Source organism: Lissotriton helveticus, chromosome 9, assembly GCF_964261635.1.
Source record: "Lissotriton helveticus chromosome 9, aLisHel1.1, whole genome shotgun sequence".
NCBI classification, from domain to species: Eukaryota; Metazoa; Chordata; class Amphibia; order Caudata; family Salamandridae; genus Lissotriton; species Lissotriton helveticus.
Window position 1 is genome coordinate 262,093,129 of NC_136070.1, and position 19,542 is coordinate 262,112,670.

Here is a 19,542-nt window from a genome sequence, read left to right on the forward strand (position 1 = left end):
TGGTTTCAGATCACCCTGCATGACAGAGACCATTAACATACACATTGTTGATGATGCTCTCTTGTCCAATGATTACCCCGGCGATAATTTTGCCACAGTGCGGGGCGTTCCATTATGTGGGCGGGGACTCGTCGGCCAACGGACGTGCGCAGCACTACCAAGGAAGTGCTCGCGACGGCCGTTGGCTGACGGGCGCACTTAAAGGGTTAAAATGACCCCTGCCTCCTGATCATGCTGGACTTCTCAGCTACCTTGGACACAGTCGCCTATCCAACGCTCTTTCACACCCTGGGGGTCTCGATTGGGATTAATTGGCAGTATCCTACAGTGGTGCTCCTCCTACCTTTCCAGTCAACATCAGTGTGTGCATGTGAACACCACCAGGTCCCAAAAGATTCCTGTCACTTGGAAAGACCCCCCAGGTTCCATACCGTACACTGTCATCTTCACCGTCGACATGGAGCCCCTTGGGCCTCTACTTACAGATAACAACATCAAGATTCACCAATATGCTGACGATACACAAATGTATCTGAATGTCTCCTCTACTGTAGCCATTCCATACCTTAAACTCTGAATGCACCTCATCCAGATCTGGATGTCCGCCACCCAAATGAAGCTCCACTCAACCAAGACAAAATTCCTGTTAATTGCCAAGAACAGCAAGCAGGAAATAGTGCAAACTTGGCTTTATGACATGAACTTTGACCAAATGCCAAGTCACTTTGATTTATCTTGGACAGAAACGTCACCGTTAAGGAACCCCTTGCCAAAAGACACACGGACAGCCTGGTAGTATTTATTTTTTCTAGGGAAAGAAGAACCTTTTCTTCTAGAAAGCGACTTCAGAATTGCTGTTCAAGCCTTGGTACACTTGCACCTGGATGATGCTAATGCCGTACTGTGGCCTTCTGGACTCCGCTTTTTCATCCCGTAAGGTCATCCTACAATATGTCTCATCCAGGGTCAGCAGAAAAGTGATCATATTATCCCCATCTTGATGGATCTCCGTTAGCTCCTCTTCCTGTCCTGCATCATATTTAAAACCAGCAACATCATTTACAAAGCCATAGTGACCAGCACCACGGCTTATCTTGCGGAGCAGCTTATCATCTCTGTTGGCTTTGGCACACCTGCAGCGAAGTCGCCATCATACTGGAGACATAGAAGTTTAAGAAAAGAAAAATTCAAGGCAGCAGACCTTTCCCATACATGCACTTAGAATCTGGAACAAAATCCTGGCATCCATTAGGACCACCCAAATGCCACTCCGGTTTTGGAAAGAGTTGAAATCACATCTCGTTGTAGAACACTACATCACAATGCAGTAACAATCCACTAACCAGCTACTTCTTCTATCACTAATTCACTTCATGCTTGCCTATAATCCTGTACAGTGCCCCCTCGCCTTTTTGGCCCAGTTCATCTTATACAAGTACAGCATACATGTATGCATGCATGCATACATACATACATTAGTGAATAGGACCCACAAAAGGATCTATCAGGCAGTGGACTAGCGCACAGGGGACTGCTCTAGTGGCAGATGGTGTTTTTGTTACTATAATAGGAGTATGCAGGGCTGATGAGTGGTGGAGTATCCTTGGAAAGAGAGTGTGTTTCCTCACTGGGTACCTACCGTCAAGTAGCTAAAGCACAAGGTATGCTTGCAAGGGGCCGTGCGTGGAAGGGTTCTGAAGAAAGCCGTGCTTGTGTTTTTTCTTGCAAAGTTCCTAGGTGTCCAACTTTAGATACCCTCTACTGAAGTTCAGAAGTTGAATATGAGATGCAAAATTACTGAATAAATTTAAAAGAAGTTTCCTTCGGATCTCGAACAGTACTTTCTGCCATGTCACCAGGAACACTTATCAGAGCAGATGCAGCACTGCCTTTCTAATGTCTAAAGTAAAGCAGAGCTTCCACTTTTGTTGTCGTTGAGGCATTAGGTGAAGGGAAGCTCTTACCTCTATCCTGACTGAGGTACGCAAAGAATGTGTCTGCCTCGTGGATGTAGTAAAGGAAGGATCATGTCTCTTTTGGTGCAGTTAGAAGACACACTGTGGATGTATTGAAGAGGGCACTACTTGTCCCTATCCTCTGCCTAATGGCCACAGCATTTTCAAACTCTCACGTATCTGAAACGTTGAAACCCCCGTCGTAGTCTAGATATGTATCACTTCCTTTAAGATATTTTGGTTAAAAACGCCAGGTCAAAGGTTCTGATTCAAGTGGGGACAGCTCTGCCTTTTTTTCACTCTTCCAGTCAACTGAGTACTTTTGAGTTGATTGATAATAAATTCGTGCTCATTATGAATGTCAAAACTACAGTCACAGATTCTTTAAAATGACAACAATTTAGTGTGAGCCTTTTCTAAACTTCCTGTTCCTTCTCCATTTCCCTCTCTGCTCAATGTCCTTCTTTACATTCAGGCTTCCCCTCTTACATCCTCTTTGTTCTTTTTTGCGCCTTCACTTACCCCCTTTCTTGCATCCTTTTGAGCAGTCTGTGGTAGATCTGTAGAGTTTTTCTTCTTTCTCCTGATCTGGGGATATCACTATAATTTTTCTCTTCATCTCTACAGGGGTGCGGACATTGAGAGGTGGCCTGGAGATGGAGATATGGGGATGAGCGCTTACAGCATGGTGACAGGAGTCAATCCTCAGTACAAGTACCAACCTACACCAAGTAGCTATCAGCTCAAGTACGCTGTGCAACAGCTCGAGCTGCAGCGACTTCAGGCGCGACAACTCTTGGAGCACAGCCGAACCCGACATCAGGTGGGCTCATATTCAAGATCGCTAGCACCAAGGGAACTAGCAAGGGCTTAAATGTCCTCGTAACCTACAGTAGGCCGTCTTTTGTGTTCATAGGATCACTTGGTTGCAAAGAGTGTGTATTTTATGCCCTCATTGGGTGCCACTAAAACAAACACCAACCGATTAGCCCCCACTCTGGAAAAAAAATCACTATGATGGTGACATGAGTGCCATGCCAGTCCAGACAAGGGAAGTGCACAAAAAGAATCAAAGACCCCTGCCCACCTTATATTGCTATGGTCCTTCTAGAGGATCCTTAAATTCAAAAGAATGGGTGACAATCGGCAATATCAGAGCCACACACACGTATAGATCATAAGTTTCGTCTTATTTATATTTCATTTCATCAAAAATTGAGTTTTTTTATATAAAAAATATATATATTTTCTTTTTGTGTTCAGCGTAGTTCATTATAGATAGAAAACATACATGACATAGATTAAAATAAATATAATCTCAATATCAGTTATAGTCCCACACACCCCGCATACATCATTCTTACATCACATTCATGAAATCTCCACTATCTAGCATACACATTCTTTCAAACATCCGTACACTATAACATCAGAGGTACATCATTTCCTGAGGACGCAATCAGAATGGACAATATTTGCGTAACCGAAGGGGAAGAGCGGGGCAGACAAGGGATGAACACAGTCATCTAATGTGGATGTTATACTGCCGCCAACTCGAAATACGCAGACAAGGGAAGTGACCAACAGACAATCAGGCTGCACATTACATCGGGGTAGGTCTTCAAATACACAGGGCATGGTTGTATCCACAGGTAACGCCCTCTGACCCATAGCCTACATATCTATCTATCTATCTATCTATCTATCTATCTATCTATCTATCTATCTATCTATCTATCTATCTATCTATCTATCTATCTATCTATCGCTGTCTTTCTATCTATCACGTCTCTCTATCTTGTCTATCTGTCTCTCTTGTGTATCTATCATGTCTATCCATCCATGATACATATGGAGTAACTCTGTGTGAGGAGTGTCCTGGGGTTGTTGGGGGAGGTGTGTTTCGCCCAAAGGAGAGAGAAGACATAGGAGGAGGTGGACGTGCCGTTACACAACCAGAGTTGCTGACTTTAGATACGAGTCCGTGGTTAAAAACACAAATGTGACCTTGTGTTATGGAACTGGTACTCATGTGATTTGCTCCAATACGATCAGGTTTGCTTTATATAATGATGCAAAAAAAGAGTTCAAAGGGGGTAGGTCCCACGAAAAAAAAAAATACCCACGACACAAAAGGCAGTGGGGAGGGAGGGCGCCTGGGGAGACCGGTAGGAAGGCAGAGAGCTGGGCGCTGCCTGTCAGCACACTAGGAGGGTCCTGTACATATTCAAGGAAGGTAAACGACAGAGGAACTTAACACCTCTGCCTCCAGATAGCCTGTTGCTCACTCCCCTTTTATTGGTTCAACACAGAGCCAATAAAAGGAGGATCAGCCTCTTTTTTTCTTAAGAATGACAAGTTTTGCGGGCACTTGGAAAAAAAATGCAGGATTTATACAAAAATACAGAGTTCACAATTTCTTTGCTAATCGCAATATTCTCGGGGCCTGTTTTGTTGTAGTTAGCTTGAAAAACTGTTTTCCTCAGAGTGCAACTAACGGTGGACTGTAATTGGTATTGGAATGGTTTGGTTTTATTTACCGGTCTTGAATAAATTAGTAATAAAACAATGGACAGTGGTGAGGGTCAGTGGATCTACGAGATTCTCTGACAGATCGGGAAAACTCCATGAATAGTACCACCAACATGCGGGGGGGGGGGGGGGATCACAGAGAATTTTTGAAAAATAAAAATATACACTTTTCTCTAGAAAAGGCAATTTATTACTTTTACAGACATCATTTTGGACAATTTATTAAAGATTTGATTGTTCAACTTTTGTTTCATTTTCTAAAAAAACAAGTAGCTGATTCATATTTCAAAAGCACACGGAACAATGTGACAAAACACTCTTTCACAAACCTTTAAAAAAAAAATTGTAAGAAAAGTGAGCGAAGAGGATGGTAATGTAGATGGATAGACTGAAGCCTAAGGAGTCTGGAAAAAGTCACAGCTCCTTTTAGGGATCACATACTACCAGTATACCATCATACATGGTCAATGACAGTTGCGCCTGTTTTTTCCAGCTCTTGGCAACATCATCCTGGAACACTGAGCTCAGCCTTTTTAGGCTCATTGTAGAAAAATATTTCTAAAGCTTATTGTTAAGTGTTTTACTAGACATCTTTGGAAGTCAACAGTTTTTATTTTCTGTTTCCTGACACACTCGAAATTGTTAGGAAAGTTGGGAAGACCCACAAGCACAAGAAATTGAAGATGTCGAAGAGGTCTTAGTATTCGCAGCGCCTGTCGACTTCTTCTGATGAGGCGTAGGAGTGTCGGCACTCCAGGCCTCGTACTTCGGCAAAGCGAGATTCAGGGTCCTCCCTCACTTCCCTGACTTTCTCGAAGCAACCCCCTCCCAGCTTAAAGAATTTTATGAGGTCATGCACCTCATTTTTGGGTAGTCAGCCCCTCTGGAGCACCTTTGGGCCCCATGGTCTCGGGAGGGGCTTCCACTGGATACTAACTGGTAGGTTGGCTGTTGCCGCCATTCAGCCCTATTGATCCCATGTTGGTTCTGAAATGGAGCAGCCGGTGAGGCAGTGACCTTCCTTGGCTCATTCCGGACTCCAACATGGTGATGAACGGGCATCGCCCGACACCAGTTCAGACCGGCACCATGCTCTCCAGGTTGGAGTCAGTGCGTTTTAGATTTGACAGGCCTGGATAGAAAGACAAATTTTAGTGATCTTAGGACCTGTAGGGATATCAATATCCCCTAAATGAGAGTACAACGGGTATGAGAAATTGGTGAATACCAGTGGCTTAGACACCTCACCTGACATTGTCCTGGTCTCTCCTACTATCATGGCTATGGAGTAGGGGGCCTCTCTTGGTATTGTGGTGCGTAGGGCAGCTGAGGTCTTGGACCTTCATCTACCCACAGTGGCAGTCAAGACGTACATGTTGATAGAGGTGCTTCAGCCCGGAGTTGCCCCTTACGAACCTTTACTCCCCTTTATTGGAGGCCATACTGAGGATCTTCTTGGGCCTGGTCCTCCTTAGAGGCTTCTGTGCATAGGACAATTGCTTGCAGCCATCGCTCCACTCTTGCGCACCCCAGTTTCCTTACTCATCACCCCATTCCGTCACGCTTAGTGGACCAATTCTCCACCCCTAGAATCAACCCAGGTGCTTTCCCTACCACTCCACTGGAAAGGGAATCCAAGAGGCTGGGTACCTTTGTCAAGAGAATGCACTGCGGTCGGTAAACACTGCTTTCCTTTAGGGCAGATATTCCCATATGATCTCGGATTTGGTTGCACAAGTACTGCCTGTGGCCAACAGGCTTTCCAGCCTTTTCATAGCCGAGGAAACGGGTGACATTGATCCTGAAGTGTAGTGTAGTTCCTATATTCCCAATAGGCTCTGCGCATTGGAATAATATATTCAGCAGTGTAGACGTAGGACTGAGGTCGACTAGGTCTCTACTGACTATATTAGACTTAAGGTTTGCCAGCTAGCTCAGAGGTCACTAGAAACTTTCTCGAATAAACGAGGAGGAGTTTAACCTCCCTGGATAGACAAAAAGGGATTAGCTTCTGACAACCATAAAACATGACAACTTTTCTCCCTCAGAATAAGAGTGTATCTCTAGAGTCGTGTGAAAACAATAGACAGCTATTTCACTCAGTCAAGTGTGCATACTTAGTTTCACCAGAGTGCAGATAAGAGAGACGGGCGTTTTCAATAAAAGGTTGTTATTTATTGAGCAGTCTTCTTTCTCATGCAAGAGAAATGACTTGCCACAATTGCAATACTCATAGTAAAGTAAAGTGCGTACAGTAAAAGGAGGATTAAGAAATAATACTGTAAAAGCATTGATATGGTTTCTTAGCCATAAGATACTTTAAAATAGATAAAATATATACATACTAATATACATTGACTAACGTACTCAACTGGTGCTTCTAAATACGCCTACCCCGGGAAGGAGTAAGTAAGTAGCAGTTTAAGTTAAGTTGGTTTTGCCAAGGAATCTGAATGAAGAATTCTCTTAAAGGGTTTAGTCAGCTCCGTACCTGGCTATTAGAAATCAGGAGGTCTGGTATCTCTCTCTCAGGACTGGATATCCCAGTAACCCGCGAGGGTATCTGGAAACACCGGAGCTGGATTTCTCGGCAGGAGAAAAGACAGCGTCTCTCTCAGTGCGTCAAAGAGGAGGGGCAGCGTCCGTGGGCTCTCGCATCAGCTGGGCTCTCGGGCAAGTAGATAGCTGCTCTGCTCCAAAACCACCACCGTGTGTTTGCTTAAGGCAACGTTGGTATATTTATACCTGAAAGGTGCCGGGTTTGACGTAAGGTTGGACATAAGACGTCAATGAAGATGTCACCAAGAACTGGCCGTTCTTAGAGTGCTCACAGGAGTTCTAGGACGAAATCAAAACAAAAGCAATGGGGAATTCCCAGGTTGCTGGAGGTTTGTTTTGTTTACAGAACTCGTTGTACTTGCTAGGAGCCTGGGGAAGTAGCCTTGCTTAATTTGGACAGCATGGGCTATGACTAAATATGGATATGATTCTTAAGCCTTTATAAGGATATTATTCATTATAACCACATAAGGGCATAAATCAGGACTATCGAATTTTAGGGTCCTAGATAGAACTACAACACCCACTCTACGATCTAATGTCCCTCATTACTTAAAACTAAGCAATAGTAAACATATAATGATGCATGCGTTTTCCAACCCACCCCAAAATACATACATTTGCATATTGAAATGGTATATGGTAATACACGAAAACGAGTAATGGTACTGTACGTTTTTCAAGCAGTGGTATCATTCAGTTAAAAAATGCATATATATATCAGCTGAATGAATTGCGAAAATTTACACATGAAATGGCTCTTAATACAGAAAAGAAGGTCGAGACCATTCCATCACATAATAATACAAATTCTGTACATATGCTGGAGGCTGAGGTAAAATATTGTCTCTAGAGTTCCTAAAAATAGAAGCTCTGTTCTCTAAGAATAGTTCTACTTTAAGCAGAGTACATGTGCCAGAAAAAGGGTAAATATGTTGGAGAAAAAAGAAAAATAATTCTGCTTTCAGGGGAGAAAAAAATAGTTCCAAATATTTTCAGTAGCTTTTGTTTATCAAAGCTGAAGGCCGAATTCAGAGTTCAGGGAACGCTGTGTGCTCGTTGCTTAAAAAGTTATTCTTTTTGTTCAGGGGAGAACATCATTTCAGACAGACTTTCAAAAAAGTGGTCTACCGCTTCAGGTGAAAGTTCGACCAAGTTTGAAAATGCCGCAACAGTGCAGTCGTGAGAATGATTGCTATCATCGATGTCAGGATCAGCAATGCTCACAGAAGGTCGTAGCTGGGTGATGCTGCTCTCATCTCGTACTTCACTACCACCTAATCGTAGTGGTGAAGTCTCAACGAATGCCGTCATCAGAATGGGTAGCCGCTGGGGACAACACGATGCATGAGCCGTTACAGGACTTAGCAAAGTATCTGTATCCAATGGTACTGCTGATGGTAGTGTAAGACAGACGTCCAACACGCATTCTTCTCCGCATAGCATACATCGAAGCACAGGTAAGATGCAATTCTGCCAGATGGGTCTGAATGAAAGAAACCAGGTCATATTCAAATCTCTTAGCCGGGCTAATCCAAGGACTTTAGTTATGCGGTCCCGATAGCATATAGCTAGGATCGTTTCTTCCATTGTTGCCGGAGTCTTGCCTGCGACTTGGCTTGCCATATCAGAGCAGAAGGATTAAAAATAAAATTCCTGCTACGAGTCCCAAAAGAAGTGGTAGGCCGCCAAAGACAGAATGGACAAAATTAGGAAAAATGCCCAGAACTGTTTCGAAGGGTGTTAACAGTCCCGAAAAAATTGTCTTAAATACATGTGGGATGCCACTGGTATCTGACATATTTAGGATTTGGCTTAGCATTTCTGCGAAATGCACGGGACAATTTGTTGATAAAAGGCTATGTATCTCTGCCGTTGTCCTTGCAACTTGCAGATCATACGTTTCTTTTGATGACGTTAAGGGCACAGTTGTCTGTAAAAGGACAGACTTTATTCTGCTTAAAGTATCAATTCGAATAGAAGAGATATTCAAAGAAGGCCAAATTGTTGCCTCCGTATCTGGAGTGCTGTTTGGATACAATATTTGCATACAGCAAGTGACCATGGAACTCACGCTCACGAGATAGGCTTTCCCTGGCACCATGCCACAACAGCTGTGGTCCACTATTAGAATACAACTCCCGTTAGAAAGACGTCTAAAGAATGGCTCTATTTGTATTGCAGGTGTGCCGTGCTGGTGACATAATAGGTTATTTGAAGTCCCCTCACAGGCCCCATGCAAGTTAATACCTTGACACAGAAGTATACCGCTCAGTGATCGTTTACAATTGTTACCACTAAGAAATACATTCTGTTTATTTTCACTGTAACGTGTGTGTGTAAGGTAATTTCCATGATGACTTAATGTACCCTTTACCCAACCTTTCATACTGGCCTGCTGGTATATACTCTTCGCAGTATTTATATTGGAAACTTGTTATCGGAATTGTAATTATTCCATGTATTATCCATTCAATGACAGGTCTTTCTGACATTGTCAATGGTAATCTCTCAAGTTTTTCAATGCTCAGAATCGTATAGTCTGCTCCTTTTTGTGCCAAACTGATTTGAGTATCAGTAAGGTTAAAGATAGTGAATAGTGACGTTGTGTTGATTAAACGCCAGGGCACGTAGCCTGAACGCAGATTTTGCAACGTCCAGCCAAGCTGTACAATAGAACGCAATTGGGACTGACCGTGTTGTAACATTAGTAAGTCCTGCTCTATTATATCACTAGCAGATGATACAATACTGTCCAGTTAATATATCCTGGAGGACAGAGTCATTAACCCATTGTCCACAACAGAAAAGGATTTTTCCAAATTAATACGACCAATTTCTCGTATTTTTTCTGTTGTTTCAATTTGCATTTCTTTCCAAGCTTCGTTGTATGCAGCGTATATACCGGCCGCTATGAAACGTTTTTGACGCTGTTTGCGTGGTCCCATTATGAAATCACGCAAGTCAGCACAGTCTTTAAGTAAAGTCAAGTGTTGCTTAATTTCAGCCAGTGTGGATTTTTGTAGCCACTCAAGGCATAGTTTACCTACACTGTATGTTGTAACTATCCCTGGATGTTGTCTCTGGGAGTATCTAGGGTCTTGCCTGGTCATTTTGAACCCCTGTATTTTGTTCAGGAATCTATCTTGACAGTTATTTGTGTCTGTGGACCAGATCAACCATTTTTTCCAATCAGGATGTGTTCTGTTTTGGTTAAAAATATGGGATACGTCTATTTCAACATCTGTAGTGCTATTACTGTCAGGTGTTGGCTTTGGAATAGACGGTTTGTTTAAATCTTTTATCTTGGCTAGGCCAAGACAAGTAGTCTGTTGAATGGTATCATTCAAGAATATTATTTGTTCTGGGATCATGCATGCTCTAAATAATGCTTCTAAACCTTGGACCTGCCAATCTTTGGTACCCCAGATGGTTTTTGTTTAAATGTTATTTTTCCAGAAATCAAAACCAAATGTGATCATTTTTTCATAAAATGTTTCTGAATAGATCAATTTAATATTTGTCAGCATTGTTTTCATTCCTGTCTTATTTAACAGTTTGTAATAAAATGTTTCTGCTTTACTTGTGTTAAACCCTGAGAAGTACGAGAATTTCCCGTAAAATGTTTTTGAACTACCTTTCGGTGGAGTTGCACAATGTTCCCATTGATTATAATTAAAAACATTTCTAGGCTGAGCAGATTTATGCAAATAGTGATGTGCAAAGTGATTATAACAATACATTTCTTCATTGTTTGATGAACCCTGTAAGTAATCATGTTCTGTAAATTTTGCTGACATTACTAAATCTGACATCATATCATTAATACTTTCAAAGTCCCAATCATCAGAGAATGTACTTGGTTTTACAAAGTCACTTAATGAAACCTTGAACTGGTGTGGATATTTCAAGAGCTCAACCGGGCCATAGATTTCGTAATCCGTTTTGTCCCATGCTACCCCACCGGGTATTGGATTGGCTGTGACATTCACTGATGATAGTTCTCTTTTCTCGATGTGAGATGACTTGTGAGGCTTTAGGACCAAGTTGATGTTCTGACTTGCTGTGTCCATTGTACTGTATTTTCCCTCAATGAATTTTCCCAAACAAAGAACCATGATGAGCCAAAGCAGGAGGAAAAGTACACCTAACACAATCCAAAATTCAATCCATGGAGAAATCCGATAGGTTTCTTTGAGTTGATGAAAGAGTTCCGTTACTTTGTCTTTAAAAGTTTTTGTTGCTGACGTTTCTTCAGGTTCGCTTGGATCTTCAGAAAAGTTATCGAAATTAATGAAGTAGCCAGATGCAGTTCTGTCAATTGTTGGAATTGCTTCCGGATTTTCATTTGCTTTTGCATTTTTTAGCATAGTCTGAGGCTACATCGTTGTAGACAGGTGTTTCTTGACGAACTTTTGGAATTTGCGTTTCAAGAGGCACAAGTTCCATGGCCTTGTTGCATAGTCCTTTTTTATTCACTGCAGGTTTATCAAATGTGATTAGTCTCTCAGTTTGAACCTCTTGTATTGTAGCAAGTTTTGGTACTCTGCTACTTCGTGGGAGTCCACTGGGCCTACTACTTATTATTGGCCACATGATTGTGGTTTTACCAGGTTGATGGATACAACTCGGTTCTCCTTTTTACCAGCAAGGGGCGGTAGTACAACTGATCTTGTTCCGCTGATAGCTAAGACAGGTACTGCTTTTCTGTAAGAAGGCCCAAATTCCTTCTTCACCGCGATCTTCTCTCTGACCAGATCCCCAATCTTTGGAATCCAGACAGGCCTTGCTGGGACAGGTGGTTTATCTTCAATGGCTGTTGGCTGCTGTTTTAACTATTACGTTGCTCAGGTCTTTTCTTGTTTCATTTAAGTCCTGTAAAATAGCCAAACGATCTTTGATATCAAAGCATTTTTCTTCTACCACTGAAGTCTGACTATCGAGGTCCTGAATATGCATTCTAGTCCCAAACAATAGTTCGTACGGACTGAAACCTTTCAGAGAATTTCTTGGCAGATTATTAAGACTACGTTGGACACTTGTTAAATGTTGGACCCACCCATCACCCGAACCTAATACCCTCGCCGTTATAGATTGCTTTATGTCCCGGTTTTTTCTTTCCACAATCCCATTTCCCTCAGGATGGAAGGGACAAGAGTACCGCAATGCAATGCCCATGCTGGTCCTGGCCTCCTTATAAGCTCGAGAGCTAAAAGCAGGACCCTGGTCAGAATGTAGCATGCCAATTGCATATGTGCCGATATGGACTCGCAAATCTTTTATAACAGTTCTGGCGTCAGCCGAGATCGGGTGTCTACATTTTTAAGTGAATCTGGTCTTAAACATAAATGGGACGCATTTCTCCTATCGGATTTCTGCGTATAGATAGCCTTATGCTTTCTAAAAGAAGGGTCCTGGCAATACTCCGGTCGGTTCGCCACTGCGATCTATGTTGCAGTTTGGACAGCCCATTGCAAATTTGTAATGTTGCAGGCTCCTCCCCGGCCACCAGTATTCTGATTGTAATTCTTTCAGAGATTTCTTGATCTCCCGGTGCCCTAGACCTTCACCCATGTGTGCGTCTGCTATTAACAAGACTCTCCTGTTCGTGTTTGGAATTACTCTATCCCCCACTCCAGGGATTCGAGCAAAAGGAACGGAGTTTGCATCAATTATGTATGTATAATTGAGTGGATAGTTCACAGGTAATGCTGCACAGTCGCCTTTTGAAGACGTTTTTACCGCCAGCTTGGTTTCCCCGTCTATGTATTTTTCTGAACGCTTTTTTGTGGCTACGGAAGCCGGATTAGTTGCTTCCGCTCTGGCTGTGTCTGCCAATGAATTCCCTGCAGCGTGAACGCCATCACGCTGATGACTCAGTGTATGTATCACGTGAGTCTTTTGTAGTTCCTTCTGCAAAAGAACTACCTGTTCCCAAAGCTTTTTATGCTTTATTGTGGCACCTGTGTCATCTTTGTAATCTTTTGAACCCAGTTCTGCAAGTCATTATTGTAAGATTTGACGCAATAATGCGAATCGCACACAATTAGTGTGGGGAATTCGCGATCAGCATTTTCAAGCGCCATCTTTAAAGATCTTATTTCAGCTCGCTGAGTTGAACAGTTTCTGAGTGATTCAGTTTTGGTAATTAACGGTCTGAATTTACCCAAGCGCCAGCGACCTTTAACAATCGCGCACGCTGCGTTGTAGGATTTTTTCTCTACATCGTAGTGTTGTGCAAATCTGTCCATGTAGATTACACATTTGTATTGTTCGAGAGGCAGAATGTCGATTGGCAGAGGATATTCTTCTTCATATTCTAGATTTTCTAGTTTTTTCATGTTCGGGTCAAAATAGTATTTCACGTCTTCTGTAGCCAGAGAATTTTCCCATTGTATCCATTTTGGATCTAATGCCACATTAGTCAAATTGCGTGGGCTTGTTAATGCCTCAAAGGCTGATTCTGCTGTTAAAACAGTTATCCTTTTGCCTTGTGCTTGGGCTCGTTCTTTTGCTACAGCAGTTTGAACCGCATTTACAATGTTTTCTGTAAGACTGAATGTTTTTTCAGCTTGTGTGTACAAATGTGATTTGTAAGCTATTGGTACCGTTTCTCCCTCATTAGAGGTCAGGTACGTGAATCCGCATCTTCCTGGGATGACTCGGATTACAAGGTTGCGTATGTTTTCGCGTGTTTGTAATTTTGTTTTAGCTAACATGTCTGTTTGCAATGATCTCAAAATTTCTGTGTGTTTTTGAGTCCAATTGATTGGTTTGAAATCAAGTTTTATTAATTCTTAGAGAGGTTTAACCCTCTCTGCATAATTTAGAATCTAAGTTCTTCCGAAATTCAGGAAACCTAGTATTGATTGTAAGTTCTTCAGCGTTTTAGGTGCTTAGAGTACAGCGCACTTCTCTAAGAAGTTGTCCGCTAGGCTTTTGCCTTCACTTGATAATTCATATCTGTAGGAGAGTAGGGTCTGCAATCCTATGATCACCCAGATTTTTTGCTTTTTGCTGCACTGGTTTACGACTTTCCCTGGCTGTGGGCCTGCTAATCAGACCCACAGCCTAGCTGTTCTCTCTATCCAAATTGTACCCAGGTACTGAATTGGCACTGGGCCCTCTCCAAGTCCCTGTACCCAGGGCTGAGGTGCACCCAGAAGTCTCCCAGGGGCTGAAGCACGTATTGTGCCACCCCTGGATTGACTAACTAAAACTGACACAACTGGCTGCACGACAGCTGGGGCAAGGTGGTGTACTCACCCTTTGCTTTAGATATAGTATACCTATATCTAACCCTAAAATGGACACACAGATCTCCTATCAGTCACTCCTATGGCAGGCCTTAACAATCCTGAAGGCAGAGTGCTTGGAATCGTGTGAGATGGTGCTCTGGCATGAGCTGAGCCTGTCTGCGGCGTTCGGGATCCATCCCTTAGCCGTTTCCATGATATCGCATACCATATACTCTTAAGTGCATTATAATCCTCGCGGTTATGTGCCAACTCTGGTATCGCTTTATCAAAACATGTCGAGTAAGGTGTCATACGAATTGGAATACTAACCCCTCGCCAATTCTGGCGACGGGGTTAGCATTCCACCCTTCTAGAGGGACACGACATGCCTGTAACCTATAACCCGGTTAAACGTCAGACAGAGCCTTAGCATCCACAAAATGGATGCTGCCACCGAGACACAAGTCTGCCCTCCTGCTGCTGGGAGTCCTCCCAGAGCAGGAGATAAGGACAAAGGGTTTCCTGCCAGGGGCGGTGCCAGCACCGTCCCAGACAGGGTTTTGTGTATTGTAGGTAGGCAGGGCTTTAGAGGAAGGTGACTGCAAGTAGCACCCCGGTGCTCACTATGCATAGGCCGGCTTGAACCAGTTCCAGGGTCATTCCAGACCCTGTGCTGGGGAAAAGCCCGCCAAGGAAGTGGGTGTAACCACCCCCCTCCTAGTCCCACCCATAGGGCAGGACTTAGTCGCGTGCCAGCCCCTTTTTACAGGATAAAGGTAGAGACTGGCCCCCTTCCAAATCAGATCATCTTTGAATCCTGAAACTACTTTCTGCGAAAGGAACTCAAGACTTCTTCCTAAGATTTCTCCCTTGTGACTAAGGAGTAGTCACCCTGCATCCGCAGGCACCATCTAAGAACACTGCGGTCTGCTGTAAGTCCTTCCTCCGGAATCCGACTGCCCAGCTCGACGAGAACCGGCTTCCCTGGCACCTCTGACCTCTACCCACCTCTACAGCCCAGCTGAGAACCGTGGGTGCGACGAGACCTCAAGGGACCGGCCATCTGCAAGACTGCACGACTTCTTTCCAGCAAGCCCGCCGAGTATTCCACTGGTGAGTGCTTTGGGGTCCGAGAAGCCCCGACTCTGAGCAGCTCCAGCTCCGAAGTGCAGCCCCCCAGCATCTCCACGATCTGCGTGGGGCCCTTCTGCTTTCCGCTGCTCACCGCGTTGTTTGGCTACTAGCCCGTTGGCTTGTGGCCTTCCTGACGACGCCCGACGACATTTCTGCTGCTGGTCTGGTTGCTCCAGACTGGCCCTTGCTCCCTTCCAGAAGAGGAGCACCCCGGACCCTCCTGGTCCACTCAAGACGCCATTTTGAGTCCACCGCGTGGGCTTGAATTAGCCAAGGCTTGTTGCCCAATCCTGGGTAACTTCGACGCCAACGACTTCATCCTTCGTGGGACAGCTCGCACCTCCATCCTGGTCGCCGACAACGCCTCCTGGTCCGAGAGACTGCAGAGCCCAGCAGCGCCCACTCACCTGACTGCGGTGACTTCGCCCGGTGCCATCCTGGTGCCCACTTAATCACTGGCTAGTGATTCAAGAACTTGGTCCCCTCTGCTTTCAGGTTTTCTTCTTCCTTGATCCAGGCTTGGATCCATCGAACTTTCCTTCACTGGTCGCCTGCCAGCAACTTCTTCCTTCCAGGCTCCTGGTCCGGCAACGAGATCCCCGACGTCTTTTCAGACCTATGCAGCTGCAGCCCCTGGGCTAGGTAACTTCGGCACTTCGGTGTCCCAGCATAGCCTCACTATCCTAGGGTCAGGATCCACTGTCGTTTTCTTCCTACCAGGTCGGGTTCGCCCGTGAACACTAACTTTGCCTTTACTAGCCTCCATAGACTTTGTCCCGCATCCCGCGTGAGAGTGCACACTCTGCACCCGAGTTCCCTAGGCCTCCTGCTAGTAATCTAAAGGTTCAGTAGTCCAGTCCTAGCGATCCCAAAGCCTCTGAGAATCGTTACTTACCTGCTAGTAATTCGCATTCCACTTTGAAAGTATATGGTTTTTCGTGCCCCTCGGGCATTTGTGTATAACGTGCTAACTTAAAGTATTTTCGTAAGAGTTTTGTTGTGTGCTTAGCTCCCTGTCTCATAAAGAGCCAGGGTAGTCTTGTTATAAATAAATACACTGTTTATTTTCATAACAACTTGTGTGGTGTCCTTTCACTGGGTGTTCAAGGGGTAATGTGATGGTAAAACAGCTGGCTTAACACGCCCTCTAGAGTCTTAGCCTTAGACTGCTCGTATCCATGCTACTAGGATAGCTGGTCTATAAGGTTGACTTACAACCAATCATCAATAAGGGTTGTTTGGACTGATATATAGTGATCACTAGAATAGTGAGCACTGCACATCAGGCCAACTTCTCACATTGGTGAGCAGCGGTTGGGATTTGAGCTTGCTGTTGTTTTACCACACATGCCCTAAGAATATCTTGTGAAAGATCACATAAGTACTAAAGGTACATATAACTTAGCTTAGAATACTCTGAGTTCTACTGAACCAGCTGTTGTAGCTCCTAGGGCCTAGCACACCCTAAACTACAACTCTAGCAAGGGATCAGTAGGCAAACATATAGTGTAGGTAAGTGCACCACTTACACCTCACTAGAAAAGCATGTCGACTCAGGGGGACTCTACTGAGACTCCCCTGGTCAGTGTTGACCCTCCACAGGTCACTTCAAGATATGCAGCTCTCAATTTTCAGGAGATGAGGCAACTCTGTGTCTCCAGGAAACTGAAACAGGGGTCTAACCCCACCCTACCCTTTCTGATAGGTCTCTTAGAGACATATGATGCCAGAAAGCTCTCTCAGTTACATGAGAGCATGCCAGCCTTAGAGGGAACCTCTGGGGATCCAGACCTCCCCAACACTGATTCAGCAGTTGAGGAGGAGGATGAGGAGGTACTCTCTGGGGATGAGGTAGACAAGGGTCTTGAGGTAGTCAGAAGGCTAACTAGGACCAACTTAGACTTACTTGGGCTAGGATCTGGGGGCCCCCCAGTACTAACCCGAAGTGGGCCTAACCTTGGAGTTAGGAGAGATAGATCTCTTTCTAGGGACTCCAATAGATCTCTGCACTCTAATGCCTCTTCTCAGGGGAGAAGGAATCCTCCACAGAGGAGATTTACTTCCCCTCAGAGAAAGGAGCATGAAGCTAGGATGAGACAAGCTGAACTGAGGATTGAAAGGGAAGAAATTGCCCTGGCCAAAGAGAAGCTTGCCCTGGCAAGAGAGCAGCAGATGAGTGGGCTAGCTCCCACTGGTGGCAGCAATCTCCCAAGAGATAGAGAGAAGGGTTTAGATACTAAACACCTGACTAAAATAGTGCCCCCCTTTAAGCAAGGGGATGACATCCAGAAATGGATGGCTGCTCTGGAGAGGGCCTGCACTGTGCAGAACATTCCCCAGAGTCAGTGGGCAGCTATACTGTGGCTCTCCTTTGATGGTAAAGGTAGAGATAAGCTCCTCACTACAAGAGTGGAGGATGCTAACAATTACCAGGTCCTGAAGAATACACTGGTTGATGGGTTTGGTTTAACCACTGAGCAGTACAGGTTGCTGTTCAGAGACACCCAGAAAACTCAGTCTCAGGACTGGTCTGATTTTGTGGATTGTGCCACTAAGGCTTTGGAGGGCTGGTTGCTGGGTAGCAAGGTTACAGATTACACAGGATTGTATAATCTAATGATGAGAGAACAAATTTTAAACAATTGTCAGAACCAGTTGCTGCACCAGCACCTTGTTGATTCAGATCTGACCTCTCCCCAAGAATTGGGAAAGAAGGCAGACAAATGGGTCAGGACAAGGATCAAGCAGAACCAGAACCAGAACCAGGGTGGTCAGAAGAAAGCAGACCAGAAGGGTAATGTTAAGAATGAGCAAAATGACCAGAAGTCTTCACCAGGTCCCCAACAAACCAAAGAGGGTGGGGGTCAGGCTTCCCAGAAGAAGAAGACTCAAGAAGGCCAGTCAAAAAGGTGGTGCCAGTACTGCAAAAGTAAATCTCACTGGTTTAGTGAGTGCACCAAAAGAGGAGGAGGACAAACTCCTGCCACTACAGCTCCTAAAGCAACTGCACCCCCTAGTACAGTCAGTAGTGGTAGTGTCACTCCCAAGGCATTAGTTGGGTTAACCTTGGGTACTGAGGGGTCTGACAACTTAGTTGGCACACTCACTCAGGCTGTCCTTGTCTGTACAGGGGATATGGATATGTCCCCTGAAATAAGTCCCAATACTTTGGGCAAATACAGGCAGACACCTTTGATTAATGGCAAAATGGCTCAGGCCTATAGGGACACTTGTGCCAGTGTCACCATGGTGACACCTAACTTTGTGGACCCTGGACAGATCATGCCAGGTACTGATTTCCTGGTGACCAATGCCAGCAATGTCACTACTAGTCATAGTGTGGCAATTGTGGCTTTCTCCTGGGGTGGAGTGAAGGGACAAAAGAAAGTTGTAGTCAGTTCAGACCTCCCAGTTGATTGTTTGTTGGGCAATGATTTGGAGTCATCACAATGGTCAGAAGTGGAGCAGAGGACTCACATGGAGATGTTAGGCTTGCCAGCACATGTGCTTGCTGTGACTAGGTCACAGGCCAGAAGATGCCCCACTGAACAGGTGCTGGATCCTGAAATTATGGACCAGACACCTCCCAAGAAGAAGAGCAGTAAGGGTAAGGCTTTGCCTTCCCCCTTGCCCCAGGTTGAGGATCAAGTCTCTGAGGAGGCTGATCTAGCAGAGCTGAGGGAAACTGAGCCTAAAGAGCTTGAACTTGATCAAGTTGAGTTTCTGGGCTCAGGGGGACCCTCCAGAGCAGACCTGGGGAAGGAACAGTTGAGCTGCCCTTCCCTTGAACCCCTCAGACAGCAGGCTGCTGCTGAGGCTGCAGGGAATGCCACAGGTGCCCACAGGGTATACTGGGAAGATGGACTCCTGTACTCTGAGTCAAGAGACCCCAAGCCTGGTGCAACCAGGAGGCTGGTCATCCCCTTGTCTCTGAGAGGTTTCCTTCTCACCTTGGCCCATGAGATTCCCCTTGCAGGTCATTTAGGTCAGACAAAGACTTGGGACAGGCTTGTCTCACACTTTCACTGGCCCCATATGAATGAGAATACCAAGGAGTTTTGTCGCTCATGTGTCACTTGCCAAGCCAGTGGTAAGTCAGGTGGCACAACAAAGGCCCCCCTCAT

General features: G+C 44.8%; 1 protein-coding gene across 6 annotated transcripts in view; it reads left to right on the forward strand.

The window, feature by feature from the left end:
• The window catches only part of TTLL5 (tubulin tyrosine ligase like 5), a 1,026,293-nt gene that overhangs the window by 852,477 nt on the left and 154,274 nt on the right, over positions 1–19,542 (forward strand). For all 6 annotated transcript variants that reach the window (XM_078659928.1, XM_078659931.1, XM_078659927.1 and 3 more), the window contains one exon: positions 2,583–2,778. In XM_078659928.1, the coding sequence (XP_078516054.1) occupies positions 2,583–2,778 (196 nt within the window). The remainder of the gene's footprint in view (positions 1–2,582; positions 2,779–19,542) is intronic.